General features: G+C 43.5%; 1 protein-coding gene across 1 annotated transcript in view; it reads right to left on the reverse strand.

Annotated features, from left to right (window-relative positions):
• The window catches only part of MAMDC2 (MAM domain containing 2), a gene marked incomplete at its 5' end in the record, with an annotated part of 30,444 nt that extends 21,786 nt beyond the window's left edge, over nucleotides 1-8,658 (reverse strand). The window contains 5 exons of the mRNA XM_010132361.1: nucleotides 1,228-1,321; nucleotides 3,997-4,253; nucleotides 6,527-6,664; nucleotides 7,612-7,696; nucleotides 8,393-8,658. Coding sequence (XP_010130663.1) covers nucleotides 1,228-1,321; nucleotides 3,997-4,253; nucleotides 6,527-6,664; nucleotides 7,612-7,696; nucleotides 8,393-8,658 — 840 coding nt within the window. The remainder of the gene's footprint in view (nucleotides 1-1,227; nucleotides 1,322-3,996; nucleotides 4,254-6,526; nucleotides 6,665-7,611; nucleotides 7,697-8,392) is intronic.
• Nucleotides 8,659-12,753: the final 4,095 nt, after the last annotated feature.

Here is a 12,753-nt window from a genome sequence, read left to right on the forward strand (position 1 = left end):
GGGAAAATGCACAGCCCGGGGTGGGGACTGTGTCGAAAACAGCGTCTTGTAGCTGAGAATTTGCTCTGTGGAACAGTGTTGTGGTGCTCGTGGTGTCTGTGGTAGTTTCCATGGGCAGGAACAGGAGGCCTTGCTTTCGGAGCAGCCTAGGTACTATAAAATCTATCCCCTACCTCAACAGCTATGAGCCATCTGAAAATTAAAATGGAAAACGCAGATGAACATGGAGCTCAAATCCATGGAATACTGCAAACATAATGCAGGATTTTTGTTGCAAAACAAAGCAAACACAGAGCTGGCATTGAGGAGTTAATGAATCAACTAGATTTACTCAGCCAAAAGTTGTGGATTAATAACATATCTGAAATCTACCTCCTACCGATACTTGAGCAGTGTAGGTAAAGCTAGGAGAGACTCCAAGTGGATAAAAAAGGGCAAAGAAAAAATTCTCTTTTTCCTTGATCACTTCAAAACATTAGCCAAAAATTCAAACTTGTGACTGAAAGAATGAGTGGGCTCAGTGGGGAACCACTAATCTATTTTTGACTAATTGAATTTGACTTAATTTGACTGATCTATTTTGACTATTGCTTAGCGCTACAGGAAAACCCGAGCAACCAGTACACAGCCACTTTAGAGGCTGCACTCACGAAGCCCTTCATGCCAAGTGCCTCTGCAGCAGAGGTCACATAGATTCACTTGACTTCTGCTGCTGTGAAAACCTAACAAAAACCTGACAGACACACCACTGTCTGAGAAAAATAATACCTCCTGGAAGAGCGAAGACAGGAAGGCAAGGTTCTAGATTTGGCTCTGAAGAACACCTCATGGCATGTGGCATGGCAGAAGACATTCCCTTCACCAGCAATAACTAAAAGCCAAAGGACATTTTCTTCCTCATACCATCACACCTGAGGAAATCTCCCTCTCTTTCTGCACAGGCCAGGAAGTGGTGATTGGTTCGAAAGCTGGTGTGATGCAGACAGAGATCGCTGAGGCAAAGCCTTTGGAGAGGAACCGTTAAGGTCTGGTTTCCGGATCATATGAATGGCATTAGTGTCTATCCGCTGTTCTGTCTCCAGGAGGAAGAGGAACCCAATGGCACTCATCACTTGAGAAGGTAACATCTGCACATCGTGACCAAATATTGCAAGTACTGACAGATGGTTCAGAGAGGCAAAGCAAAGGGAGAAAACAATGAAGGTAAATAGCAATGAGAACTCATACCTGTCTGATTGCTGCAGAAAACCGGAGAGAAAGAAATGTCATCAAGGGCAACGTAACCTCCCTTGGCACTGTTGAAAGCAACTTCGAATATTACCTGGAAATCATAAGAGTTATTCATCTACCATATACAGAACAATAATTTCGGTACACCTCTTCATATTACAGAATTCTTATCGGATGTCCCAGAAAGGATCCAGTGCCTCTGGACAGCACTGCAGGTGTTGCTATCACTTATTAGGGATATAAATCAGAGCCTGACCGTGGCACCAGACCTTTGCCCACTGATGAACAAGGAAAACTCAAGGGGAACATAGCTCTTCTGCTGCTTTATGAAGCATCGGTTTTGAAGATGCAGTGGAGTCATGATGCCATACAAAGCCAGTATTCAGGTCACCACTCAGTATCGACTAGAACTCCAAAGCTGCCCCATTATTACCGTCTCTAGACTCTGTATCAAGAGCTGAAAACAGGCTGTGTGGATTACTCTGCTCTTACAATATTAAGTTCTACTGTTTTCTCCTCAGACACCCATGCCTTGGCATCAGCTGCCAAGGAAGATTTCCTTTAAAAAAATAGTTAAGATAAGAACCAGAAAAGCTATTGATGTGTTTTGTTTACGACAAAAATCAAACAATGTTTGTACTTAGTCCAAATGTCCCAAAGGACATAATTTCCTCAAGTAAGTGGAAGACAGTCAGTAACTCTTGAGGAAGTCTCTTAAAATTTCTCTTAAATATCAAAGCCCTGAGTTACAGGAAAACTTTGAGAAAAGGCCTGAATCACAAGACAACACCAGGGACAAAACAAGGATATAAGGACAAACGCTTCCAGAGTGGGATCCTGCTCAGTGAAAGCAATGCCTGCAATTCTTGCCTAGGAATGGGACCCAAACTAGGAGAGAATCCTGAGCGATCTCTTCTAGCCATGTGAAACAAAGAAGAGCCTCTTGAACCAACTGAAGAAATTATATGCAAGTTGTCATCTTTTTTCTATCAAGTAATCATCTCTGTGATGGATTACATAAAAATTCCTGGAGCAGAGTAAAGGCCCATCTAGCCCACTGTCTTGTTACGCGATGAAGTGACTTCTACAGTTACGTGATGTAGGAGGAAAATCGTCCCTTTGGTTTCCTTTAACACTGTTACCAGGCAATTAAGAATTTGGAACAGCACTGTAAGTTATGAGAAAAAGGGAAGAGCTGATATTTGCTGTGTAATTCACGATTTTTACAAACCTCTATGATATTCTCCTTCAATAATTTTTTTTTTACAGGCTGCACACTGTTATTTTATTAATGTGACCTCTCTATAACTTTGATTATCTCCACCTCCCTCCTGTTGTTCCAGGACATTCTTTTTTAGCTGGGAGGGTTGAAGTTGACTCCGCTGAACGCAGGGGCACCCTGTGCATTCTCCCAGTGGTACGACATCCTCTGGTTTGCTGTTTTTTCCAGTATAGATAGCTTCCAACATCCCAGATGATTCTATGAATGCCATGAAGAACTGAGGATGTTCCCGCAAAACTAACCACTGCAACGCCAAGCTCTAAGGGATCACTAATGAATATCCATCTATAGCACTAGGACTGCTTTTCCCCTTGCATGTTACTTTATTAAGTAATTCGCTTTCCATTCAGTGTTATGAGACCTTGTCAGATCTAATCTCCTTTCCCACACCATTTGAAGTCTGACAGTTCAAATGGACAACTTCGTCACTGACTTTACAGAGTACAAAAGGACTGTGTAACACCGGACTGAAAATCAGCTATAACACCTAATAACTCCTGAAAATCTGCAAGCTTATGGTGAATTAACAAAAAACTTCTGTGGAATAAAGCAAGAAGAATGAAAGCTGATTTATCTGTCATCCTAACATTAGAAGCATAGATATAGGGAGTGAGTGTATACATATGTAAAAATAACATGTGTATATATAATACATATACACAGTTTGTTATAATCTTCTAAGATATTTATATACCTACTAGCTATAAGAATGTTTTTACATAAAGATACAATGTATATATGAGTGTATATACGCCATATATATAATAAACACATATTTTAATACATATATATGTACTTGTGTGCCTACATATTTTTTTTATACATACACACACACATACACATATATATATAAAAACGTTTATTCAAATCTTCTAAGGTTAGTAAACACTCAGTAATAAAAAATTAAATTTCTTTCTGATAGTCTTAGGATTAATTATAGTAAATACAGAGAGACCGCTTTCACATCTTAGGACTACTGTACTAATAGGACCCAAGTTTGGACTCTTATCATCTCATGAAAGCACTGAAAGGCTGCACTGCAGAATTGTTTAAGGCAGAGAATAAAGCACAAATATTTTTAAAATTTTTTCTTCTGCAGTGGGAGGCTTGTATTATTTTATGATACTCATCATCCTCAAAAATGGAGAACTGAGTCACAGAAATACGGGACTGAGAGAACATCAACAGTATTTAGTAGGAACCAAAAGATCTCATATTAGTAGGAGTATACAGCCTCCCAAAGTATTCTGTTCAAGCACTTCACCACCTGACTTCATCCTTGCTGAAAATTAAGCACCAGTAAGATTGGAAAGCGGTTCCTCCTTGACCCTGATGCAGTGGGCAAAGGAAACAACAGATCACCAGCATCTTTATAACCCTCTTTCAGACACTGGACAGCCACTGCCGTTCCCGGCCTGCGCTGGCCCTTACGTCTGATGCAACATGGAAGTCGTAGCTGGACTCTACAGGAACGATTGCTTTACCTCCATGGGGTACGGCGCGCTGAAGTCAACTTCTGCGAGCACCCAGTCCGCACTCAGTGCGCTGTCTCTTTTCCAGATCTCTTCATAAAAGCCATTCATGTCTCTCAAATAAACGGTGAAAACAATGCTACTCTCCTGCTTAAGTTGATAATAAAAAGACAAGCAGCCAGACAGCGGGGCTGTGGTCTTCGGTGAGATTAGCTGGGCCACTTCCTGAAAATGTTTGACGTAAACCGAGTCCACGTACATGTAGTGACCTGAAAGTATAAAAGACATTTGGTAGAAGGACACTCTTTAAAGGAGACCACTTACAAGAAGTATCAGGACGCGGACACGGACTAGACAGGTTGACACTATGACACGATGACCTGGACAATGATGCTTGACTCCTAGGAAATCTTAGTAATTCCAAGAGAATTTGGATTTTTTTTCTCCTTTCCTCCAATATACAACCCAAAGAAGTTTGACTAAGATACCACTGGCAAAACAGTCAGTCTTGGCTCCTTCTTAAGTCTTTATATGAGACCTTTACATTCAGGAAAGTAATAAATGCTCTGAATTTTGGGAGTCATTCATAAATGTCTCCCAATAGCTCTGTACACTATTTTGTCTTTTTCCAGGTGAACTGTTACTGAGGCTACCCAAGTAAATGCACAAGACCACAAGCCATGTTTTACATGCGTGGCACGCGTTTTACTCAGCAGTTCATTTAATATATGAAATGAATCAGTAAATAACCTTCACTGGGCACATCTCACTGCTTGTATAATTCTGCTCAGTTTCTCTAGGATATGGTTCCTAAATGTTTTATCTTTACAGAATAGACTGAGGTTTTGTAACGTCTTTAAAGATGACTTTGGGGAGATGTTAATGAACAGGAAAATGCAGTAGAGATGAGTAGAATCCTTCCCCCTCAACCGCCAATATGACCTGAAGGGTTTTCAAAGGGTACAGATTCTCTAACTTTGATTTCGGGCGAGCTATCTTGATTTGAACTGGACACATCCATGTGCACAGATATGCTGTGCAGCTGTGGGTTTTCTTCCTCTACACTCCTAGAAATACAGCATCAAATGGCATCAGCTGATGAACAGAAAAAATGGTTCTTTTAAGAAGACTTACAGGAGAATGAAGTGTCAGACAGACAGGGTACATCAGCATGGATACTGCAAACCGTGCCATTAGGTTTGTACCTACAGCACCACATTAATTAGCTAGTATGTTCTCAAACCTGGAGATGTCAGTTCTCTCTCCACTGCAGTGGAAGGAGAGGAAAGGGCTTGCTTGGCTGTGGGTTTCCTCCAGCCTGCCCACTGCCCGGGGACTGGTGAGATTTCAGCAGTACTTGCATGAGAAGTTCTGGGCTTCGCTTTTGCTCTGCAGTTTTACCACAGTTTATAGCGGAATAGTGATCTCCCTGGCTGATGTACCTTCATAGCACAACTCTTGCAAAAAGAAGGCTGTTTTGTGACCTTTGGCTTCTTGGAGTCTCCTCAGTTGATGGTGAGCAGTTATGGTTTGGTGTGAAAAAGAAATACTCTGGCTATAAGAAAACAGATTCCTCCAGTTCCTCGGAGTTTCCTATCACATACAGTAATTTATTTAATAAGGTAGAGCCACTATCTGCTGTGGAAGCTGAGGTGAGTTAAACTTCCATCAGAATTTCACCAGTATTCAGGTGCCACATGGTGATGCGGAGCTGGACTGACACTCTGTACTCAACTCACACTATTGTGAAATAAATGAAGAGGCACAGCGGCATGAGTTAAGGAAAGGGGATCAGCCCTGATTTTCATGATGCGATTCCCTGCACCATCACAGGCATCACACTGTCTGACACGCACAGTGTGCTGCAGCTGCGGGACCTTCTGTCTGTCACCTGCTGTGGTTCTTCACGCACCACCTCACCGCAGCTAAGACATCCCCCAGCTCTTCTTTCTGACTACGTAAAACATTCTCCTCCCAACAAGGTGGCAGGGACAAGTACTGCACACAGGGCAAGTGCTGAAAATCGTTAAAGTCTTTACAGCATTCTGCCTCCGACAGACTTTACTAACAGCACCGCATCTGACTGAATGAAACAAAACTCCTAAATAGTGAAATTTAACCTGAGATTCTCCAAATATGTTTGAGCCCCTTAGTTTTCCTACTCAACTTCCCCAATAACCTCTGGAAGGAAAGCTCCTGCCAGATGTACAGAGCAGCAGTACGAGATTTTACAACTTACTGCGGCCCATACTTTAAGAATGGACAGGAAGATGAATTTCCCCCCCTCCAAAAATTTTATTTTCATTTTGAGTAATTCTGAAGCCTAGCAAAGGGCTTTTATAAAGCTTACAGGACACTTTGTGTGAAGTTCTGTAAATTCCCCCCGACTTCTTCTAATCCCTTTTTTCACACAAGTTATTCTTACCCCACCCAATACTAGGAGAAAAGAAAGAACTCACATGATAATTTGCAGGATAAGCATCATTCATGGATCCCAGACTCAAATTTTCCACAGCACTTCTGTTTCACATTTATAGCTTACCCAGTTCACTGTTAAGCGTGTGGTCTTTGGGCAGGATAGCCTCAGAATTGCGAATGTTCCCTCCACCAACAAACCAGTTGACATTGGGGTTCCAGCGGTTCACAAAGCCACAGAGATGATTTTCTTCAAAGTCACATTCTGCAATTGCAGACATCACCGGCTGAGAGCACACATTTTCATCACAGAAACCAGAAGAGAGGCTATTGCTCAGTGCTGGACTGCTTTTACACAAGGCAGAGCAGAGAACGCCTGTATTTATACAACTGTTCATGGCACTTAGTGGCTTATAATAAATGGAAGCAAACACAGCCTCAATTTTTGATCAAGTTGTGATAAAATTCTCATTTCCCTCCCGTTCAGCCTGACCAATCTTTTCATTGTTTGGCAACACAGGACTGCTGTGATTTAGAACCAGATAAAATAGATTTAAAATACACCACTTCATAGTATTGCACAGCCGGAGCAGAACTTCCTCTTGCACATCAGGGGTGGTTAGAAGCAAAGCTGTTTCCCAGTGGTAATGAGACTGCTGTGTTTCCCTCACAGAGCCAAAAAACTGTGACAACTCGGTTGGACCCCACCAGAGCTCCCCAGGAATACAAGGGTCTCCCACCCTCCCGGCTGCTGAAATTTTTAAGCTTCACTAGCAATTTTTGGAAAATGCCGCGAGGAAATAGCAGTAAGTGTAAATATCCACAGAGTTTTGAGTCTTCAGCCTGCAAGATGCCACTGTAAGGAAGCCTGAGCTGGCAGACAGCAGAAGTGCTGTCACAGATGTTATGTCTATTATTTGCAGCAATCTAGTTCTGTTAAAATAGAATGCTTGTTCCTGCTTGAACAATACATAGCTTTAGAATGAGTGTGTGTGAAATGTCTATATATACATATATCACAGAGATGGGTGAACAAAAACACGTACTAGTGCTCAAAAACTGTATCTGTACCAAATATGGCAGCCTACTTTTCAAAAAGGAAAATAAAACTCTTTTTCCTAAACCCAGACCTTTAATTCAGTTTTAAAACTGCCAACAAGGTAATTTTTTTTTCTATGCAGAGAATATGGAAGCTGAGCAGATGGTACTTACCAATACAATATCCAGGAGTTATTTTAATTTCAAAAATTGCTATGCTGGCAGATTTATCTTGTCCGATTTCACCTTCCAGTACAATCTGCACAATATAAACCAAAGTGTAAATTTTAGGGTTTCAGCATGTCCATTATCACCCTGAACATTTAAGCAGGATAAATATGAGAAGAAATGGAATATACATGGGGGGCTCATCACCCTCACAGACAGGAGAAGCACTTTTGCAGGAAGAACTTGGCAGAACGCATTACAGATTAAATCACTGCCTTTCCCTGAGGACAGAAGGACAATGAGACAAGGCAAAAAAATCCCGCACTTCATACATGGAGTACGGGAATCCAGATTCCTCAGCTGTGGCTATGCAGAATCGTTCTGTGAGAGATATGCCGTGACGGGGTTTGGGTAGAAACACTCTCCTCTCAACTCCTGACTCCTCTCAGAAGCACACAGAGGACAGGAGCGTGTGAGTGCAGCTGCAGTCCCAAGGTCTGGGAGGTCCTGTATCTGCGACAGGATGCCAGCAGCTCTGCAGGGCTGCCACGAGGTGAGGCATCCTCGCCCCCTGGCTCAGCCAGCCATGCTTCCCTGTGAGCCGCACCATGGATTTGCCGGGAGAAGCATCGACTGCCTGACTCACCCAGCTCTGCTCACTGGTTCTAGGGTCAGCCCTAAGGGTGGAAGCCAAGGACAGGGCCCAGAGAGGACCTGTTGGAAAGCAGTCCAGACACACCGACATGTGCACCAGAAAGCCTGCGGTGTCTTCTAAAACCAGGCTTACCTTGTACTTCTTTGTGCTGTTCACTAAATCCAAGCTAGCGATGAGCCAGCTGTCAGAAGGCTCCTTGGCTGACCACAGCAAACGATCAAAGCTCTCCCCTTCCTGCCGCACGTACAGGTTGAGACGGGTGGGATCGGGTGAAGTCTCTGGAGACGCCGCTATCTGATAGATCAGCCTGATACAGCTCCACTCCTCCGAGTACAGCTCAGGGCTGGACAGCACCGCCTTCTCACCCTCGTAAGACGTATCCACAGAAATGTAGTGTCCTGGGAATAGACACACATCAGAGTAATAAATGCCAAGGGCTTTGCTTCTGCATCGCTGGACAAAACTACCTACTTATAAAGGAAGGGTTGTTCTGGGGCTAGGTCAGGAGATTGAGATCGCCACTCGTTTGCTAACCTTTTGATATCCCGCTGCACCCAGGCAAAGTGGGGTAATTCTGAATTTGAGTAATTCTGAAGCCTACCAAAGGGCATAACAACCTTTTATAAAGCTTACAGGAAACTTTGCGTGAACTTCTGTAACGTAACTTTTCTGTGACGCAAAGGTCACTTCATGTGTCTCAGAGCATTTCAATATTTTTATTAATTTAAATTATTGGAAATCCTCGGAGAACGGTATTGGTGTAAAGCATATCGTTAGGTATTGCCTCCCAGAACAGATAGCTGTAGTCAGGTAATTTGATTGACAAGCTGATTTACACAGACAGGAATATGCTGCAGGAATATTTAGCTGTTACACAGATCAAAACCTTTTAACTTCATTTCTATAATTTATATTTTAAAACAATGCGTCAAAAACCACGCTGCAGCCAAAAACTTCTAAAGCATTTCTGATTTCAAAGAAGAAAACTAGAAAGTCACTCTTAAGTAGTAAAACTATTATGCACAGATCTACTCATTCAAAAAAGTGCTAAATGTAAAGCTACATTTGAACGTATCTGCAGTTTTAATGGAATTCTTTCAAAACTACTCTCTGGGTGGATATTGCAGGTGCAGGGCCCAAAACTTCCCATCTCGTAAAAGCAAAAGAAAGGATGCAACGACAAGCTAGAAGTACATGAGGCCAAAAAAATGCCAAAGAAACAACATGTAGAAGAAAGAGGCAACAGTAAATAAATGACCATGAGACACAAGCCTGGTCCTGGAGACTTTGCTAAAACATCAAAACCAGATCGGGAGAGTAAAACGGGATACAGGAGTCACAGAAACCTGGAGTGCAGTGCCAGAAAGAAGTGAAACAGAGAGAAACAACATTTAGGAAAAACAGCAAATCAACAGGACATGTCTGAAACACGATTCCATAGACCACCTAGAACATGATCCTCCTAATCTACTGGCGATGTGTGTCAGACAAACCCCATCCCTGATACGATTTCTCAGCAGCCAGGCTGCAAACAAAAGTCCTAAGAGCTGTGTCAGGGACTGTGTTGTGTCAGTCCTTCGCCCAGCAGCACATCACACCTATCCTCTGCAGACTCTCCAAAGCACGTACTTCTTCTTCAGTCTCATTTCACTCGACCACAGAGGCTGTCTCAGTGTCCACACAAGTGAAGCACTTGTTTAACTCGGCCGCAGCAGCAGTCAGACTGATGTTAATATACCGCTTGTCTCTGAGGCACACCCTCCCCTTCCAAATACTGCTTGAACCCTCCAACTCTACCAAGTCACCCTGGGGCTGCCTCCTAGGAGCTCCCCTACTGCCTTTTCAAAAGTATTCTCTCTGATGTGAAAAAAAAATCATCCGCATGGAGAGCGACCGCTCTCCAAATCAACGAGCAGATACAGATCAGGTTCACAAGGTTCTCAAAGTCCTCTCCCATACAGCCCTGGGAAGATGCCAGAGCATGCAGCAGCTCAGACGACACCTGATTCTGCAGGCAGTGCGTGTGACAGCACCCCCCTGCATCTGCTCCCTCTTTCACCTGCAGACACTGTGCACAGCCACCCATCTGTATGAGCATTTTTGTCTAACGGATATAAGATAAATGACTGCTACTGACTCAGGGGGTAGATGCGGCCCTAGGCAGGATAAGGGGCTGGGTAAACACAGAAAAGCTGCATTTTCTTTCCCTTTTTAGGAAATGGAATTTTTTTGCCTCCCACCATAATTTCTCTTTATATCTACTGTGTCTGGCTTCAGTCTCTTGGAGGAATATACAAAATCACTGGTTAAGAACAAGTAACTTGTTACTGCAGCAGCATATGAAAGAAAAATAAACACGGGAATAAATATTTTAAAATAGGCACCTAATGTGCCTGCCAAATACTTAATCTACCACGAAGTAAAATGTGAGTGCATAGAACAGCCGCTTGCGCACAGATATCCAGTCGGCTCACAGGAGGCAGCGTGCACAGCGTCTATTTGCTGGCACTGCCTCTCCAAGGTACGCATGTCCTTCCACGCGCATGGAGGACAGAGGGAAATCACCAAGGCTCTATCAGAAGCCGAATGCTTCCCACACATTTGTTTTTAATCGCTGTAAGTGGCAATACCCACTTCAGACAAAGAATCTGTGTTTTTAGGTTAGTCTGGATCATTCTGCTTACAAAGAAACCTACAATTCAGAATCCATCCTGGCAATTTCAGTTTAGATTTCAGCCCTATTTTTGTCAGCACTTCATGAGAAAACCCATAGGAAATAGAGTCTTCTGGTAATATTAATTTTTTTTTTCCCCCCCAGTAATAAATCAGTGTTGACATAGGAAAACACATTCACAAGGAAGACCTCAAATTACCAGCTGTAAGGCTTAAATGGCTGCCTGGCTTTAAGACTTTATTATACGTAGGCTATGGTTCTTCTACAAAAGGAGTGACTTAAAAGAGAAGGAAAACCTCTCAGAGTTTCCAGTCAGGATGGCTGTGTTACTATCAGCTTGACTCTGCATCCTCTGTTTGCTGTACACTTGCTCTCCCTTGGTCTGATTCCCCACCGATACAATAGCAAAGATCATGAACTCTCCTTTTAACTGGGGTATTCTGGGGGGTTTCTTATTTTTAGCGAGATTGATATGACCTATTCATTAAGTCTCCAGAAACGGAGTGCTCTCACCCCTTACTTGCTAATCATTTTAGCAAGTTTAACTGTGGGATTGGCTCCACCGAAACCAACGGCAGCACTGACAGAGAGCTTTATGTCCAAGTTTAAAAGCTTTGCTGATCATGATCAGGGAGCCTGGCACGTTTCAGCATCAAGCACAGAACATGCTAATGTCCAGATGAATGCTGGCACTGACTAAATGGCCTTTATACTCGACTGCATTTCAGTACCCGCGACGACATGTGCCACTGCCGCAGAAAGGAAGGTCTCACAATGCGGATCTCAAGGACTGACACAGAGCAATTGTGAGAGCGAGTCAATGCAAAGAGAGCGTTCCTTGCAGTGAAGAAGCAGACAACTCTCCACACTTGTTTGTGGGAGTAACTGAAGGATATTTAGCGGTCTGTGGAGAATCTGATGAATGCCCAGTGCTGTAGACTGAAATCTCTCATTAAAAATGTAGCACGCAGCTTCAGTTTTCAGCACGCCACATGATTTTTCTCCTCAAAATCCTTCTTCTCCAAAGGCTGATAGCACTTCATTTATATCGGTCACTCAGGAGTCACCGAGAGGGCTTCTCTTCAAAATCACAGGAAAGCAGAACAGATGCAGTCACAAAATGCTGGGGAAATCCTGGTGACATAGAAACACAAGCGTACAATTTCTGGCAATTCCTCACCCAGGGGGTAGATGCAGTCCGCAGCAGCATGAGGGACTGAAAGCGGCACCTCCTTCCCAGTTTTAGGAAATGGCACATGGGTTTTTCCCGTTACGGTGAAGACACCATACGAGCTGCTTCTCAGGCAACAAGAGCCAGGTACTGCTACCTACCTTTGACAGCCAGCAGCTAGCAGTTCCCTGGTGAAGGCAAATACCGACAGCCAGGGGAAGAGACATTTCCGTCACCGCTCGCTCGCTGCTCAGGCTGCGGACTAACGCACTGTGTACCCACATTCCTACAATTCCGTTTCACCTACTGTGTAACCGTCTTCTCCTTGACAGGAGAATCAAACCGTACAGGACCAAGGGAGGAAGGGGACTCCCAGATCTATTTCCGTCACCGCTCGCTCGCTGCTCAGGCTGCGGACTAACGCACTGTGTACCCACATTCCTACAATTCCGTTTCACCTACTGTGTAACCGTCTTCTCCTTGACAGGAGAATCAAACCGTACAGGACCAAGCATGTGTTCATTTTACAGTACTCCGTGTCCCAGCAAAACAGTAAGCCCAGAGGGGTCAGGACCCAGTGTTTCAAACCTATCCCTCCCCTAGGCACTGCGGCAGTAAGACTCACAAAACAAGACCTCTAAAACCCTT

The sequence above is a fragment of the Buceros rhinoceros genome, unplaced genomic scaffold (genome assembly GCF_000710305.1).
Source record: "Buceros rhinoceros silvestris isolate BGI_N320 unplaced genomic scaffold, ASM71030v1 scaffold780, whole genome shotgun sequence".
NCBI lineage: Eukaryota > Metazoa > Chordata > Aves > Bucerotiformes > Bucerotidae > Buceros > Buceros rhinoceros.